Source organism: Sander vitreus, chromosome 5 (genome assembly GCF_031162955.1).
Source record: "Sander vitreus isolate 19-12246 chromosome 5, sanVit1, whole genome shotgun sequence".
NCBI lineage: Eukaryota > Metazoa > Chordata > Actinopteri > Perciformes > Percidae > Sander > Sander vitreus.
Window position 1 is genome coordinate 30,837,741 of NC_135859.1, and position 19,246 is coordinate 30,856,986.

General features: G+C 40.8%; 1 protein-coding gene across 3 annotated transcripts in view; it reads right to left on the reverse strand.

Moving 5' to 3' along the window:
• Positions 1-19,246, reverse strand: part of bmp2k (BMP2 inducible kinase) — a 56,903-nt gene that overhangs the window by 11,992 nt on the left and 25,665 nt on the right. For 2 of the 3 annotated variants that reach the window (XM_078251449.1, XM_078251451.1), the window contains 11 exons: positions 18,199-18,320; positions 14,190-14,271; positions 10,240-10,372; positions 9,952-10,055; positions 9,786-9,865; positions 9,308-9,456; positions 8,159-8,343; positions 7,485-7,712; positions 4,303-4,532; positions 3,444-3,613; positions 2,997-3,113 (listed from right to left, as the gene is read on the reverse strand). In XM_078251449.1, coding sequence (XP_078107575.1) covers positions 2,997-3,113; positions 3,444-3,613; positions 4,303-4,532; positions 7,485-7,712; positions 8,159-8,343; positions 9,308-9,456; positions 9,786-9,865; positions 9,952-10,055; positions 10,240-10,372; positions 14,190-14,271; positions 18,199-18,320 — 1,600 coding nt within the window. The remainder of the gene's footprint in view (positions 1-2,996; positions 3,114-3,443; positions 3,614-4,302; positions 4,533-7,484; positions 7,713-8,158; positions 8,344-9,307; positions 9,457-9,785; positions 9,866-9,951; positions 10,056-10,239; positions 10,373-14,189; positions 14,272-18,198; positions 18,321-19,246) is intronic. The other variant, XM_078251450.1, reaches the window with a different exon arrangement.

The following is a 19,246-nucleotide window of genomic DNA, read 5'->3' on the forward strand; positions in this document are numbered from 1 at the left end:
TTGTGTTTTAACAATCAATCATCTGACGCATCAGGTTAGGATTTATTTGGAGCATCCTTAGAATACATTAATGGCCGGGGTGCTGGCCCTGATTCTTTTAGTTTTTTTATTTAAAAATGGCACTTATGACGTCGCATTGGATAGAGTATTTTGTGTCATTTCAAGTCATATTCTCATTGGTCGCCATGTAGAAGTGGGTCGTAGCAGCAGTCACATTGTGGGAATTCCGTCCAAAGTTGTCAACGCTGTCAGAAAATCGACACAGGCTGTCTTTGGTCAGCAAAGCTCCAAATCAGCTGACTGATGGTCTAAGATTTCACCACGTTTCTCAAACAATTGTCTGCTTTTAGTCAAAAATCGCACATTGTGTCAGATCCTTTAGTATTTTATATATAGAAGTCCAGTTAAAAAAACGAGAAATGACTTTAAATTATGAAACTTAAGCTCCTGTTACAGCAGCTCTGCCTTGGAGAAGTTAGTTATTAATGCAAGTAAAACACAAGCTGATCAAACACTGGTGTTTGATGTCGACCAAAGTTCACCCAAATAAAAACGGAGACACACTAAAACAAGGAGAGAAAAAACCTGACTGATGTCTGATAGTTGCCAGCGGTGTGTTTGCACAAGGATATTTAAAAGGATCACCTGCAACCTAAACAACCAACTGACACTGTGATGGCACAAACGCAGAAAGCTAATAGGCTGATCAAAAATGTTAATTTCCTCATGCCAGCCTGTAGGAATGACACCCAGTCCAAACAACGTGGGTGTGTTTGACCCTTCTGGGTTTTAAATTCTGTACAAAAGTCCCTTCAATTTGTTTGGTTTCTTTCTCTCTTTTTTTTTTGGTTTTCCAATTTCAACTCAAATAGAATTTTATATTCATTATTATAAGTAACAAGTGAAGACAATAAAATATTTCCACACCTACATTCAAGTGCTTAGAGGGTTATATTGCATCATTATCTTGTCTTATTCTACTCTAAACTGTAGCCACTGGACTTGCTCCCATCAAGCCTGCGTGTTTAAGAACACGAGACGAATTTACTGTAGAAAAAAAAACTCTCCCTCTCCTCTAGAAAATATCTACGCGTTTTAGCGCTGATACTGTTACATTTTTTAACATAGTCTGAGTAACAAACAGCGTTTCTAAACTAGCTATCAAAACCCCATTCACATTTAAGGAGCAGGAAGAGTACAGAGGCACAAAAGCTTATTGCTGCCACCGACGTAATATACTGTATGTAGAAATACTGCACTTTTATATTCACATTATACCAAGGCTATGGTCTGTGTCGGGGTTAAACCTCAAGCAGTCTGAGTGGTTAGTTAAGCCGAATGAGAACCGATTATATATGTGTGTATGTGTGTGTGTGTGTGTGTGTGTGTGTGTGTGTGTGTGTGTGTGTCAGAGTCGACATCGACCCCCACAGTCAAGTGCACAGTCCACATGAGTAACATTTGAGGTTTTGTCCCAACAATAAAAAATTAAAATAAAAACATTTTGAGAGGAATCTTTGCTGTTTCAATGGCCAAAGAGGGGCGATGGTGTTTTAATGTAAACAAATGGCAAAGAGCCACAACTTTGGAAGTTCAAGTGTTGTCTTTTTTTTCTCCCCCTAATGGAGTTGATTAGTACCAGGGCTGAGTGATGTTTGGGTTAAATTGGTATTCGACAGACATTGTGGGTGTGTACAACATCATGATGTAAATTTTTTAAGGTTTTTTTTAGAGAGTGAAATAGGACTTTATATGTCATAACTTATGTTATTATTTTACCTTTAGTTCAAGTGTAATATAACATAATTAGTTTATAAATTTAGATTATAATGTATGTTTTTTTTAAACCATCTATAAACATTATTTGGGGGAGCAGAATTAGCACAAAGCCATCAGATTCCAAAAGCTACATCCACTTATTAACCCTTTTCTTTTGGTATGAAAGCAAAATACAACCAAAGAGGCAAACGTCTTTAGGACACGAGCGGTAAGTAAAATTAAGTGTTTAAATTGGCTGAACACCTAATAAAAAGGAACTTTACTAAAATAAGTATTTGTTCCACATGGTGCTCTTAATACGTTCTGTGAAATTCTCTTCTCAAATAATACATTACAAATCCATAAAAATTCAACAGCATAAGAAATCAACAACAGTTTGCTTAGGATTCATGAAATGTGTTCCTTCAAAGCTGTGTGTGTGCGTTTTTTTTTTTTTTTTTTAAATTAGATGGCCTATTTGTTAATTTTTTAAATGTATATCACAATTTTGGCATCACTCAGCCCTAAATAGTAGCAGCCATGTGTCCCATTGCTCAGCCTCATTAGTTTCATATTGCTTTTAGTCCCGATGGAACTACAGCAAATGTATGCACCTGTGTTCCTTGTTGGGCACAGTGAGTTGGAAGTTTTTTATGCACCAAAAAAAAAAAGAAAGTGTAATCCTATGCAAAGCTCCTCACCATGAGCGTATACGTTATAGTGAGAGCCCTATGTGTTAGTACCTTGTTCAAGCCATTTGATCAAGGTAGGGGAATGTCTGGCAGATTTTGTGCCTTGCTTCACCCAGTGAGCTATAGAGGAGATTCAAACACTTCTTCCAGCTGACTTGCATACGGGTTTGTTACAGCAGGGCAGTTAGAAATGACCACCACCAAGTGTTAAAGGCCAGAGCTGACTGCAGTGAATTAAGAAAGTGCTTTAACTTCACTGATGCATCTGCTGTTCCTGCTCTTCCTCCTAATTTAGTCACAGAAGATCCTCGACTCACCTTTTCCTTATAGTTTATACTGAAGAACTAATCTGCCGACCGACATTGGGAAGCTAAACAAAAGCCTAACTGATCATTGGTTTATAATGCTCCACTGTGGGGTCTGTGTGGCATAGGAGCTTGGAGCAGAAGAGCTGGACAGGGGGGCAGGAGAGGGCAGAGAGGGGGGGGGGGGTCAGGTGGCTCCACAGTGTTGGGTCTTCTCTGTAGAGACTCCTCTAAGACTTGCCTGCGCTGGCCACGAACGGGACTGAACCGAACAGGTCCTCTGGTGGCAGGGGCTTGGCGGAGGCAGCAGGCTGCGGTCGGTCTGTTTCCACACTGGCTGTTCTCTCCAACGGCTTGTCTATATGTAGGAGGGGAATAAACTTAGATCATCTAAGGCTGTGACACCAAGACATGTTTTTTTAAAACCACATGGACCCTGTTGTAGACTAGTAAGCATTTAGAGACAAGAAAGCACCGTCCAGGGCTACAAATGTCTTTCTTTCACAAAAATGCGTTATTGGTTGATACAAAAATAGCAAAAATGTAAACAAAAACTAATTCTCTATCCTTAAAAAACATGAATCTGCACGAACACTAAGCACTTCCATAAAATGTTACAATACATTACATGTTTGTGATATAAATAGTTAACAAACACTGTAACGAAATCATTGAAGGGGTCACTTGCTTGCTCTGAGCATGTCAAACTCCCGGTCGATCAGCTCCTCCTCGGTCAACTTGGAGAAGTTGTCCTCTCCGAAAGGGTTCCAGCGCGACATGTCGGGGGGGTTAGTGACTGTACTGCTGCAGCTGTGAGAGGGTGGCGTGAGCCCATCTGAAGCAAGCAGAGGGTTTCTATTGTGGAGACAGTACAAACAGAGACAACCTGTTATGGGTAGGATTCACCTCGAGGACACATTACTGTTACAATAATGAATGAGTAATAAGGCTGTGAGATGACACATAAAAACTCAAGTCTGGAAGTTTACTGAAGAACTCCCGGCTCTCTACTGAAAAAGTCTGAGGGAATTGTCTGACACATGCAAGTTCACAAATCTCAGACAAACAAAAATATAAAATTGGCAGAAGTTAAACTTTTGCACATAACGTAAGTAAATACTGTCCTTTTTCTGCTCCCACTGGCCTCTTTTAATGTATTCCTTTTATCTTTTTAATTTATTTTTTATTGGCAGGTAAGCAAACTTGATGTAGCATACTAGTTCAGTGTTTTACAGAAGAGGGTAAAGAAAGAGAGAAAGTCTTTGCTATCAGAAGAGTAAGAACATTTGGATTTTTTTTTTTAAAGATCTATTTCTATACTGAATTAGGCAATAGTTGCATACAAATTTAATTAAAACCTTGTAGAAGGAAAAAGTATTAACCTGAGCTTTCAATGAGAATGTGCAACAGTGAAAACTCTTGATTCTCGCTGAAGATTCTACTGTCTGTTATTTGCCTTTGAAAAAGCCATGGAAATGTACTTAATTTTCCTCCATATAGAATGAGACATGCATGTCCAACAATGTGATAAGTTCAGGGGACATTACCTGGGGTTAGTGTATGAGGGATCCACAGGGGACGGCCCCCCCATCTGCCCAGCTCCAGCAGAGGGTGTGGTTGCATTATAGGAACCCAGCGGAATTTGGAACTCAAGAGGGGAGGACATATAGGGGGGAGGCTGCTGAGCGGGGTGCTGCTGCTGCTGAGGTTGATTATGTTGATGATGATGCTGCTGCTGTTGCTGCTGCTGGACAAAAGCCTGTTGGTACTGGTGCAGCTGTTAGGGAAGGATAAGAAGGAGAAGAGGGGGAAGGGAATGAGGGACGGACCTTTGATTTCAATGGCGCACAATGACGGCAACACGATGATGAAATGTTGTTAGAAACCAGTTCTGGATTTGGAAAGCTGGGGACACAGTGGAGGGGAGGGATGAAGGAATGAAAGTCAAACAGCACGTAGGACACCAAACTGAACAAATTAACTAAGTTCCAAATGCAATAAGGATCACCTCAAACACTGGCTGACCATTTTAAAAGCTACATTCATTGAATTTTGGGGAGGTAGAAAATCTCCAAAACAAGCTGACTGATAAAAAGTCTTCACATAGTTAGCGGTTATGGATAGCATTTTAACTGCCTATTTACACATCCAGCAGAAGCAGAGCAAGACTAGCATTCTTTTGGATGCACTCTCATTACATTAAATGTCATTTAGCTGATGCTTTTATCCAAAGCGACTTACAATTGCTATACATCAGAGGTCGCACACCTCTGGAGCAACTAGGGGTTAAGTGTCTTGCTCAGGGGCACATTGGTTGATGTATCGCAGTGGGATATCTCCTTATATCTCCAAACTCTCCTTATAGCTATGGTTTGTTCTCTGCCAGCTCCTTAGAAAATATCGGACTGCTTAGCTGCTAAATGTTCCACTTTCTCCACTAGCTCCGTCACCAGATTTCCCCTGATGGATCGGGATCTGACTTCTTCAAAAGAGGCTCTTTCTCTACTAGAGAACACACATTAAAATGTGTTCTTATACTCAAAGATCTGTAGCCACAACAACCTATAACTTGTGTTTGGGACCACCAGAAGTATCTAGCAGTACTGTTCGAGGACTAAAGCTCAGATATATAATATAGCAGCACAGTGCAGATCTTTGAATATAACGTTTTTATGTGAATTCACTTAAGGAGACACAAACTTTTAAAGTGCTAATATTATGCTAATTTTCAGGTTATATCAGAATAGGTTTACATGGTTTAATTTTCAAAAAACACCATATTTTTGTTGTACTACACATTGCTGCAGCTCCTCTTTTCACCCTGTGTGTTGAGCTCTCTGTTTTAGCTACAGAGTGAGGCATCTCACTTCTGTTCCATCTTTGTTGGGAGTCACACAAGCACAGTACCTAGGTAAGGACTACTAGCCAGTCAGAAGAAGAGTATGAGGGCGTGTCCTGACAGTACCTAGGTAAGGACTACTAGCCAGTCAGAAGAAGAGTATGAGGGCGTGTCCTGACAGTACCTAGGTAAGGACTACTAGCCATTCAGAAGCAGAGTATGAGGGCGTGCCATGCTAGCAGCTAGGCGAGCATTAGAACGTGTGTTACAAAGTGACGCACGTTTGTCTCTGAAGTAAAGGCTGGACTACAATAGAGCTGTTTGGAGCAGTTTGTGAAAAGTGTTTTCTGTTGGAGATGGTAAGTCCCTTTCGGGTGGACTTTGGGCTTTTTCTCTTTGTAAACCTGCACAAAAAATATATATAACAGAATAAAGGAAAGGGGAAAAGCCAAAAAACATAATATGAGCACTTTAAAACTCAAAATGAACGTTTTAATATGGTTCATGTTTCTATTTTTTCATGCTTCTGACCAGGTTCCTGTTTTTGTATTTCTTAATTTTGCCATTGTTGCTCCATCTTCTCCTTTTTCCATGTTTTGTCAACAAACAACAATTTGTGTAAAGCACTTCTACACACACCGCTGTTGCGCTTTTAAAGTACTGTGCAAATAAAGTCGATCTGTTGTCATTACACCATATTACAAATTTGCAGTCACTTAGCAAAGCTTCCTCGTCACAATAAGGAGCAGGTCTAAGATCACAGAGGAAATAGTGTTTTTGAACATTTGGCAGGTACCCTGGGAATAAGAACAGTGATTTTTAGAGGTGATCTCTTCCGCTGTCTGTGAACCGCTTCATATGTCAGGATGCAACATAGAAGAAATTGCATGATTTCACCCTCTGTTCGATCCCCTCGTGGCTTTGCTCAGACCAGATTGCCTCTGAAATAAAACAGATGGTACGTGTTCGGTGGGAAACAGACTAAAAATTGCGCCGCCCTAGCAGGGCGCATTTAGAGGACCTGTGTTTGTGTGTTTGATTCAGTAGTCGCGTAAATACTAGTTTTCTGAATATTTGGACAGAGTCTGTAGGAAGTTTGAGCGTCTGCTTCCAATGCTGCTTGGCACAGACGTGAAGCAACTAAAGAGGACTGGCTGCCAGTGTTTGGAACAGAGAGAGCATTTTTAGGCCATTCTGACATTAAATGAAATATTCAGCTCAGTGTTATTTCATGCTGCGTCTCCATGTGTTTCGCTGTCATTTGCTCAAACTATTTATTGCAGTTTTGGATCAAATCTTCAGCTCTGAAATTCTGTCATGATTTTGAGCTAGGAGCATCCTTGGATGCTTGAATGAGCTTAAAGGCAGGGCTGGTAATGTTGAAAAGCTAGCAAGATTTGAAATTAGCATCGCCTCGGGGCTCCGCCTAACCCTTCCCCTGCCCTCGGGGCTCCAAACCCACACACGGACGTGCACAAGCATCGCTGTGTCGCTGATTCAGAGCAGAGCAGAGAAAGGAACCGCAATTTACTTCATGTCTTATTCACCGGTAAGCAAACAACTAATATTATCATACCGAATGTTTAAAACAAATATGACTACTGACGCACATTGAGCTCAGACTCGTACACGAGATAAAAAAAGATTTGTACAGATGACAAATCTTTTTCGCTCCTTTTATAGAGCCCATAAGTTATTTATTGCTGTCTGTGTGTAAAGACCATTTCAAACAATATATAAAAAAGTGTATATTGGAAATAGTTACCAACCCTGCCTTTAAACACAAACAAGTAGTAAGTTGAATTTGATGGATGTTCATTTAAGCACAGACAGCAAATCAAATTCAAGCCTTGGCCTTGTTGCCAGTTTCAGAGCCCTGACAGAACTCACCATAGCTGTGTACTGAGCTTGGGCCTGGGCCCGAGCGACCTGCTGCTGGTAAATGGGCTGCATCATCATCTGCTGCTGCCGCTGCTGCTGGAGGAGGGCCTGCTGCTGCTGTTGCTGGAGAAGGGCCTGCTGCTGCTGCTGCTGCTGGAGGGCCTGCTGCTGCTGCTGCTGCTGCTGGAGGGCCTGCTGCTGCTGAAGCTGGAGGGACTGCTGCACAGCCTGTTGGTACTGAGGAAGGGTTGTAAAGAGATTCAAAACATTTCTTTTAGTGACAGTTCCAGAGTTCCTCAACCTAGAGCTGGGCGATATGGAAAAAAATCAAATATCACAATATTTTTGACCAAATACCTCAATGTCGATATTGATGCGATGATGAGACTATTGGTGCTTTCACAAAATATTAACATGACAGTTTTGATAAATAATCACCAATAATGTGGATACTATGACTAAGTGGGTAAAGGCAAATAATAAAACAGGTAGTACGTCTGGTAGAAAAATTACATGACTTTACTGTAATGCAGCCTTTAAAACCAGGAAAAGACAACATTTGTGTCATATGACAATATTAGGATATCCAAAATTTAAGACGATATCAAGCCTCATATCGATACATTACCCAGCCCTAACTCAACCGCGTTGAGTTGTGCTGTATGTTAGTAAAGTGGATGTACCTGGATGTATTGGAGTTGCTGTGCATTTGCATGTTGTTGCTGCACTGCTTGTTGTTGTTGTTGTTGTTGTTGTTGTTGAAGCTGCTGTAGACGCAGGTCACCGGGCTGGAGCTGCTGCAGGACTCGGTGTTGCTGACTGCTGGGCTGGGGCTGCATGGATGGCTGCCCAGAGCCAGGGGTGGGAGCTGAGTGGATAGGTATAGATGGATGGATTTATTACAACACAACATTGAGCACAGAAGCCCACACATGTAAACTTTATAACCGAAAGCCTTGGTCTATATCGATGGCGTTTCATTTCCGAGATCGCTCCAGTGCCGCTGGAAATTCTGCTGGATGTCCCTCATTTCGGCTGGATGTCCCTCAACTTCTGCTTTCTTTGTGTTGGCATTTTAAACTCTGGTCAATTCATGACAACGGTTAACTGCTCCTCAGATCTCTGCAGGATAAAAACAGACAGCTAGCTAGACTATCTGTCCAATCTGAGTTTTCTGTTGCACGACTAAGACAAATTTTGAACGTACACGTTCCACCAAAACAAGTTCCGTCCCGATGCTATTTTGCAGAGGCACCGTTGAGCCGTCCGGCGCCTAGTGCCGCCCAAGACGATTGTAATTGGTTTAAAGAAACCCCAATAAAACACAGCACGTTTTTTTAGCTGTGTGGACTAACCAGACCCCCCAGAAGGTCTGGCAATGCGAGAGTAGTGAAATCTTGAAAGTTGACTTTTACTACAGTACTTTGGTTTTTCAGCAGCTTGGTCATCTTGAAAACCTGAAACATCACATGTGCATTTTCAAACGTGCACTAGTGACACATCCAAAATAATCATACAAGGGATAATACTTAAAAAAACAAATCTATGATAAACTTGATTTTATTTTTTATTTTTTACTGTAAAAACCTTGCAGAAATGCCCTTTGTTATACTTTGTCAAAAGTTACAACTTTAAACAAACTTTAGCATTCAGTTTACTCTCTAATACATACTCATGTACATACATATCTTCATATAATAAACTAATGATAATTTCTTAATGTTATGGTCTATTTTCTTTTACTTTTTTTAGTTTAGAGATAAGAACATTCCTTCAAGATAATGTAAACTTCTATAGACCTTAAATATGAATCTCACTGATGTTCAACAAACCTTTCTGGCCGTTGCTGACGGGTGCTGAAGGCACAGTCATCTTGACAGGGGTGACAGTGTTGGCGAGGGGCAGGACGTTACTGTTTGCCGCTTTTGGCCTCTGTCGGGGAGCTATTGATGTTTCCGTCGGGCCCACAGCATCGGTTATCCTGGGAAGAAGTCAAAAGTTGTTGTTATACCAATAAAATCATGTCCCTCAACATGTGGTGTATGTACCGCAAGGTTTGTACTGTGGGCTATCCTGATGTGGAATGTGCTGTTCTGCCCAGATACATGTTAAAGTCAGCACCAAACAGCGATCTTAATTGATTCTTTTTAATTAGCCTGGGGGAAAAAAAATCTAATTATTCTTTCCAGCAAAGATTAAGAGTTTAATTTTATTGTACCATTTTGTAATTTATCTATCAGTCCTAGTGCTAGTTTGTATATCATAATAAAAAAAAAAAAAAAGTCAAATAAGAAAAAGAAAAAAAATTACCTGGCTTTCGTCATGCTTTTCCTAGCTGCGATCTCACTAGCTGTTAGAGGCTCTGGTAGCGACGTAGGGATGGGAGAGTTCTGGAAAAAGGAGAGGAGAATTATGTTAATAGGCAAATGACCGCAAAGGCTAAAGCCACACTGATTGCTTAATTCTGGTGACTTACAAAGAGATTTGGCACTGGACAGTCTTTTCCAGCTAATTTGAAGGCAAAGTAGGACACTTGGTAAATGTCTGGTCTCATCTCCTGGTCTGGTTCGAGCATATATCCTGAAAAAGACAGCATCAGCTTATGTATTGCGGTTGATGTGCATTTTCTCCATTTCGTCACTTGGTGGAGCTGTTGGTCACATAATAATAAAAAAAGGAAGATCCACTGAAGGATGCGCTTAGTGAAGTGGAATGACTTGAAAATGATAAATAACTCCATTACAAACATTAACCACAAACTTACTGATTAAACAGTGCAGCTTGAAGGAGAATTTGGAGTTATCTGGAACGATAAAGGTTCCATCACATATGGCAACTTGACTCTCCCCAAATGGAAGTGCGAAGAAACACAGCTTGTACAACAAGCATCCAAGTGCCTGTGGAGAAAACAGAAACAGTCTTGAAAAACACCTGACACCCTCACTAACTTTGAGGGCTGAGGAGCACATTGTATTGCACAATATACTTTTTAAAACAACCTTTTGGAATTTAAATGGTTTTTCTATAAAACCCTTTTTCTGCTTTCAACAAAAAAGCCAAACATCAAATGCATCACAGCTTAATTATCTATAAAGGAACTTTGCTTAAACAAAATGAGGGCTGGGTATCTTTGAAAAAATTACAATACCAGTACCAATACGAGTACCCTTAAAGTGAAACCGATACCAACAGAGTACTTCATTCGGTACCCATCACGTGAACGGAAGCATCTCTGCATGCTGCCATCTCTGTCAAATACACCGCACTCGACTTCACCACACCACGGACTGTATGGGCTGTAGCGGGCCAATCACACGTTGCATTAAATCAAAACAACTCTTGCGGTGAGTGGCTGCAAGCTAAACCATAAAAAATTTAAAAATGTTCTAGATCTGAGTACAAAAAGGATTGAATGCATATAAAGTGCAGAGAGGTTTTGATACTATTTGGTACTGGGTTATTTCGGCCGATACCTTACTGTACCGATACCCAACCCTAGTTGTTTTACAATACACACATGATATCTGTGCTTTTTACAAGGCTAGAGGCATACCACAAATACAAGAAATATGCATGAAAAACAGACTTCTATAACCACAACATGTCAAGTACAGTCCATCCTTGTGGGAAGTGAAGCCCTAACCCTGGCAATGTTGTTGCCATTTTCTACCCACTGAGCTACACAGGCCTGCTAAACAAAGAATTAATGTTCCTTATCTCACCGCTTTTAAAATTCAGGCCAAGAGTCTGCTCTCCTGGCAATATGGCTGTCCAAACAAATCCACATGCAGAAGTGCTCTGCTCTCAAATAATATATGCAGTTGCCGCTATATTTGGCTCTGGCATCTTTTTGTTGATGGTGCAGTTGGAGATGAAAGAGACTTTGGAATTAGCATTAATGGAAAGTTTTTCCTTTAAGCGCTCTATCTGGAGACGGATATTCTTCGCAGTCCTCCGCTCAACGGGCTAATCCAGTCTGATACTAAACTCCTAATCTGAGTCAGACAGCACATCCTCCAAACCCAACCCCAAAATGCATGGACAAATGCATATGCCATTTGTGTGAGGCAACAAGGTATAAAACAACAGACTTTTAAACACGTGGCTAAACATAGAACAGGTAGTGAGAATGCAGGGGGTAGTCCACAGGAAGTTAGTGTTTCTGTTGCACGTCCCACAGAGGTTCCAGCAGCCAGAGTCCTGTTTAAAGCTTCTGTCTATACATCTCATACACCTATCACTGCAGACTGATACATTTACCCACAGTCGCAGAATAAAGTAAATATAAAAAGACTGGTTTCAGTGGCTGGAAGTTAGGCATGTGTAAGTGATTATACTAGAGTTGTTCCAATACCAGGGTTTTGGCAAGTTCTTAAAAGCCTATGCACCGATCCGATATCACTTAATTTAGCCCCGAAAATAATCAACTAAAAGTAGTTTCACCTGGATAAAATGGCCATTTTCCCGAAAATCAATTATTCTTCGCTGCTCTAAAACAGTAGCCTGCACAGCAAGTTGCACTGTGCTGCCACTGGCAACTACTGCTTTTAGAGCCGCCAGGTAGAAGAATTGACTTCCAGATTGGTCTGCTAGCGAAGAGTGTAACAGTCAGTCAGAGCTAGCGTTAGCAAAATGTCAGCAATTTGGCAATATTTTACACTGGAAAATCCCACCAGTAAAACGTTGTGTACAGTATGCAAGCTTCAGTATGGAGGGGTGGCACTAGTGTTGCCAATTTCAGTTGCACTACCGTTTAATACTGTTACTGTGAACAGAAAAATACTTTGCACGTCTATAACATGAGACAAGTGCGTCGGAGGGGGACGAGTAGGTCAAAAGTAGCAAAGAAACTCCTGCACACAAACGTTTATCTTTGCGAGTTAGACAGTGTGTGGGAGTTTCTTTGCAACTTTTTTTTTTACTGTTACTGTAGCATTACAAATGTTAAATTATTTACTAAAAGCAGCTGCACTTTTAAAAGGAATTGTTGAATTGTCTTGATTCAAAGTTGTAAAACAACAGAGTGTGAAAAGGTCTGTGCACACGTTTATAATGCACAGGTCCCATCAACAGCCACATCTTTATATGCTGGTTGTTTTAACTCCCTGGGTGCATCAATTTACACCACTCCTCAAAATGGCTGCTGTCCAAGCCCTTGTTCCTGCCTCTCTACCTCGCACCTTCAAAAAAAAACAGCCGAGGCCTATTTCACACGAGCTTATCGAGGTCGTCAACTGTGCCTAATTATCTCAAAGGGAGGGAAAATAGGCTGAGGCGGAGTGTTGTGAATGATGTTGCTCAATGTTTTATGAGAGAAAAACACTGTTGGAGAGCTGATGGAGGCAAACAGCCTGGGGCAAGCCAGGAGACAAACACAGACAGAGAGACAACAATGAATCAAAGCAATTCAGTTCAATGTATTATAAAAAGAATAACTCCAAATATTAGAAGAAACGATTGAAGACCTTGATATAACCATAACAGCATCAGGGAGTTTCAACATGGCAGTGCACTAAAAGAAAAAGTTCGAGGAGCTCTAAATGCAATTAGGAGAAAATGTTATAATTTCCAAATTCCAATTAAAATCTAACTTAAATTATTTGATAGTGTCATCCAGCCAATTGCGCTGTTTGGTGGTGAAGTATAGGGTCCACTCAGTCATCGGAGTTACACCCGTTGGGACAAACATCCAACAGAATCTTAACGTGCAGAATTCTGCAGATACATTTTAAACATGCACAGAAAGACACCAACAAACCCATCTAGAGCAGGATCAGGCAGGTACCCACTGATAATTTAGCCTGGTCCTACCAGACTCTCGTACATTTCATTTGTACAGAGAGTCTGGCCTCTCTCCATTGACAAGTGTTAACTTCCTTGAAGGCGGGTACTCTGTTGAAAGTTTAAAACTATTGGATCTGCCCAGAGCCACTCTGGATCTGCCATAACCAATCGCTAACGTTTGGTCGTGACGTATGTCATGCCCATGTGCAACAAGAGGGGAGACCGACAACTATCGGCTTATATTTAGCATTAGCATCGCTAGCGTTAGCCAACTCCTTCACCACTAACGGAGCGAGCTGGAAAAGCTAACTTTTCCCGAACCCCGTGGGGAGGAGGGTCAAAACATCACGGCTACCAACACAACTCAGCAAATATTGTTCTTGCTCGGGCTTTAACTTCTGGATATTCGGCAGCATTGCTGCCACAACGGACCGAATGGCTTCGCTCGCATCTTTCTAGTGCACGTCCTCAACGTCATCGTTCTCAGCCACTCCCTCTGTTCGCTGATTGGGCCGCCAAATATTTGACCGGAGAAAACCCAAGAATATACCGCAAACCCAGACGGAGAACTGAAGGGAAATGAAAATTGAGCGGAAGTACGTAGGAGGGCGGAGCCAGGCTACTGATAATTACCATTCAAAAGAGAACGCTCAACTTTTTTTAACAAGCTGAAATCCAGCCCCCGAGGCACCCTCCACTTCAAAGCCCTCCAAATTCAAGAGCTGAGCCCAGAAAAGAGTCCCTTATGTCAGTTGGTAGAGAGGCTTACTGCCCACTCTGACCCGCCTCACAACAACACTGCTCTCCAAACACCAAGAGAGAGACGGGGAACCTGTCAGGGCAGAGTAACGCCCAGGACACTGCCAGGACAAACCAGCACTGCAAATGTCATCACACAGACACACACACACACACACACACACCCCTTACCCATATATCAGCCTTAGTGGTGATGGCTTTCCCTGCATACAAGTTAATCATCTCTGGCGCTCGATATGAAAGGGTTGTGTACCTGTGAGAAACAACAAGAAGGAGTAAGTAATAAAATGTATTTATGAAGCGCTTTTCACAGATAAAGTCACAAAAGAGCTTTACAAGGACAAAAACCATACAAGAGAACATAACACATTAAAATGACAATACAGGAAGAAGAAAGAAGACAGTGGTAGGTCAAAGTTAAAATGACTAAGCACCAAAGGTGGATAGGAACTAGTGGATTAACTCACACTATGTGCTTGAGCTATGTAGCACAGTTTTAAAGTACTTGTTCCCTGATTTAATGCTATTTTATATATCTGCTTTAACACATTTTTAAAAGGGAAAATGCTTCTTTTTTTTTTTTTACTTTAGTGCATTCTTTGCCAGCGATAGTTATTATTTTAATATAGAAAACATAATAAACTTATAAAATATGATGAAATAATGATGAATCATTAAACCTTCAAAAGTAGATTTTTTTTTGGCCACTTGGGGGCAGCTGAAACAAGTTGCTTTTCATACATTCATACAAATATTGATCTAGCTGATTTTAAATTAATCCAAAAACACCATAATAGACATTCTGAAAGGGGGCATTGTGCATCATTATGTAGTTCTATTTTGATACTTAAGTGTATTTTGCTACTACTTCTGTAGTTTTGCTACAGGAGGCTTTTACATGTAATGGAGTAGTTTTACATTTTGGTATTGCTACTTTAACTTAAAACTATTTCTTTCTGGACTGCTGCGCACACTCATCTTTGATGACAAACATGTGCTTCCGTTTCCAGACAGAAAAAAAAATTACCAAAATCTTGCAGCAACGGTTGCCTAGTTCATCTCTTAGTGTCACAGAGAGCCAGACCTTTTGTTTCTTCCTTCTGATAATAATCAAAGCAGCTGGTTGTGTTTGGAATGAACCCAGCTGGGTTATAAAAATGCAAGCACTGTCTGAGTCACCACAGTTCAGAGGCTTTCTGTATGAGAGTCATGAAGGAGAGTTTACACACGCCGATATACTGCCGATAAGCACCACATATTGCACTTTATTGCAGCTATAAATGTCGGTAAGTTAACGGGCCAGATTTGAATGAACTTCTGTGATTCGATTCTGTGCTTACTTGTATAATTATGCAATTACATGCCAGTACAGCTCTTTGATTGGGGAACAGAACTATTCTGATCTGCAAGCTCACTCATTTGCTTTGTGGACACAGGCCTGGAGTTGCAGCAGGTTGTGTGCAACATTGTATATGATGGCAACCTGGCCACATGAAAGTTTTGTTTTAGGTAGGAGTATTCTGACGGCCTAACAGCGGTATGAGTAAAGTGGGATTACCACAGGTTGATTTGTTGGCCTGGGATGTCCAACATCATAAGACTACCCTGTTAAGATAAAGGTAACAATACCTTCCCTTCTAATAAATCTACCAGTTGATGGCCATTTTCAACCAGGTACTGAGGAGACCAGGAACTAAATTTGAAACTATAGCCGCTTTTCAACCCAAAGTTCTTGGGACCTTTAAGTCCCTGGAACTATTAGCCGCTTTCCAACCGGAGGGATTTTTGCAGTTCCTAGAACATAAAATTCCTAGAACCCTTTTTTTCTCGTGTTCCGAGTGGACCAATTTGGATTTTTAAGTTCCTCTGGCCGCAGTTCCTGTAACTCTTTCAGCTCCTACTTCAGGGCAGGGTCTTTTCCCATTTCGGCATATGAACCTAGGTCAACGAGGGCCGGGTTTCCGGTACAGACAGGCCAACAACGGGACAATTTTAACAATTTTCGCCATCTTATTCATCACTAATTTCACTTCTGACAACGTTTTAGGCGAGAAATTAACTGTTTAGATTTCGAATATAGGCAGTCTTGCGAAAATTGATGCTGAATTGACAATTTGCGTCAAAGTTTTCGGAGTTGAGAAGCTCCATGAAGTGAGGCGACAGCCAGCAGGCGCCTGCCCCGGCCGCTAGCTCGTCGCTTGGCCAGTCATGCTCAGACACCTCGCTGTAAGTCTCTCAGACCGCTCTCGTAAATAAGAGGCTTTTATTTTGCTGTTGATGGTTCGTTTGTTTAAATATCACAACACATGTCCATCATAAGATTAACGGGAACCTGTGGTTAACTCTCTTTTCGGAGTTAAACTCCACAAGCATGTCCTGCGGCTCGTCGGCCGTCAGTCACACACAGTCACACACAGTCACACACAGTCACACACACAAGGCAGAGGCGGGGAGAGAGAGATACCCGTTACTCTTTGGGAGACTTGTTTAAATTATGACAAATAAGCTATATACATTAGATGTAGTATTTAGTTCATACTTTTGATGTGTTTTCTGATTGTAACGCTATAAGGACCGTTGCCGTGCTTGCATCACTCCCTTACCCCCTCCGAGTCCTACCAGTCCCTATGGCCACTTGGCCAGTGCGAATGCAATTGGAAAAAACGGATTTGGGGGAGTGTAGTTCGTAGATCTGTTTAGAAGTGGACTTTTCCTATAACTACGTTCCTGTAACTACTTGGTCGGAAAGCGGCTATCGTTAAGGAAATAAAAGGTTCCTTTAGCCCATTGTTGTTATAGACTATTAAACAACACTTTATTGAACTGCCAGATTTTTAAACTGGGTTCCTTTCTAGCTTCTAGGGTCCAAAATGTCCACAGAAGTAATGTTAGCTGCACACTGACTGACAAAGTCTTATTTCTCTCATTCACAGCTCCATTGCTCCGCCTCATCCCGAAGGGTCCTGTACTTTCAGAAAGTACTACTTTTTTGAAGGGTAAAAAAGCCCCGGAAAATGTCCCCAGAACTTAATTTAGACCCTTGTCCCTGCAGTCGAAACACAACTAATTTCTCAGATGGTTCTTAGTTTAGAGAGAAAGTTACTACAGTCGAAAGGTGGCCTTACAAGTCGCTTTTGTGCTTTCCTGTTTGTGTTTCAACTGCATCTGAAGAACCATGAAGATGAGGACAATTAGAACAATTAAAAGGCAGCATTATCGTGCTATTTGCCATTTTCTTTTGTGTCACAGTGTGATATTTGCATGAATGATGAAAAGGAGACACTTTTGAAAATAACTGCATTAAAATAATTAAATAAAGTGAGATTTAATTTCTCTAAATTGCTCAAGCTCACACTTAGAACAGTCTCTCATGTTGCCTCATCCTTTTTTTGGACTGGTTGAAAAGTAGCCTTCATAACTCTGTTGAAACGGCAATAACATTACCAGAAATTTCCATTCCACAATGCATGCTGTAACAATCTTAAGGCAACTTTGACCAGTAAGTTAAATTCAGAAGTGCAAACTCTTCCATTATAGCTCCAGGGCCTATCTCAGTAGCAGGGAGATTTTGGGGGAGGCAGAAACTAGAACGGAAACTACACGTCTGCTGTCGAAATGCAGGTTTACTTCCTGAGATTTAAAATAAATAGTCCTGGGTTTCCCCCAAAGTTCCTGTGGTGCCAAAACAATAAGTTCCAGCAGCAAGGACATACATTAAAAGTGGCAAGTAAATATTAAGGTTTTACTAACTACTGCATTGAGTAGAGATGGTCCGATACCATTTTTTGCTTCCCGATACCTAAACTTGCATATACGATACCAGTGTGTCATATATTTTATTATGTTTTAACAACTACTATCCCTCTATGAATGTGATATGATTTCTATCTTTGTTGTCGGTCTGGCTCAGGTTAAACTCTTTGTGAAACATGAACAAACACAAATAATGAATGCCATAGAACTTTCTTTTTTTATCCAGTTTGACAGTCAGTTATAACGGAAAAAGAACATAAATAAACTACTTTAACGTAGATTTTCTTTAGGGCTTTATTACGTGGTATCGGATCGGTGCATAAACTCCAGTACTTCCCGATACCAGCGTTTTAGGCAGTATCGGAGGCGATACCAATACTGGTATTGGTACATCTCTAGTATTGAGTGACATGCAGAACATACGTACTTCTTAATTTCGTCCTCCACGGCCGTCACTCCATCTTTATGTGGCAGCAAAATCTTGTGAGTGGAACTGCCAAAGTCACACAGCACGTAATTTCCCTGGTCGTTCAGCAGGATGTTTTCCACCTGGTGAAAAAACAGACAGAGGTTTTAGACTTTTTAATAAACAAAAAAAGCAAAACTAAAAGATTGAAATGAATGACAACTACATACATACACCAACAACATAGAGTATAAATTGACAGATGCAGTTAAATGTATCTTTGTCTTGGCTGGCTGATTTGTGAATGCAGTGTCACTGATCATCTAATAACCATGCTGCAACCCCAGAACTTTTGGATTTGCATTTGCTGTTATTTGTCCGTTTTATTATAAGTTTCCCTATAACAGCTTGTTATGTGTAAAACTGGTATGACAATGACCAAGCAGCTCCTTCTCTACAGACTGCACCCTGTATACTTTAATAAAGGCTACACTGTGGTTGTGATTGAGACACATCATCTCATTAAAATTACATCAGCTGTGACTCTGATGAAATAGTTTGTTCATCTGTCTGCCACAAACTAACAACCAAGCCGAAGCTAATCCCCATCTACATCACAATGGGCATGGACAACAATTAGTGGATAAAGTTGCTTATAAAAATGCAAATATTCCACTAAACTGAATTAATACACAGTGATGGAGTAGTAAGACAAGCCTTCATTACAGTAATTCTCATCAAAGCTGTTCTATGGCCCCGTAAACAAAAGGCAAATTTCAACAACTGACTGTTTTCAACAAGTCAGTCTGAAAACAGATGTTTTGTGTTTGTATGTTATCAGATATTTGGGGAGTCAGGCTTTGTTCTTTTTTAGAAAACGTTTAGGGCTGCAAAGAAAAAACAGCAAAGAAAGGTATGAGGAATGATTGAGGAAAGGCTAGAAAGAAATGAAGGCAGGTGGAGGAAAAATGGGGAAAAAAGTAGCAAAGAAAGAGGAAGCGACAGAAAGATGAGACTGGCTGAAAGTGCAACAATGGCGTAACGTAAAATGTAAGTGAACATCTGAAAA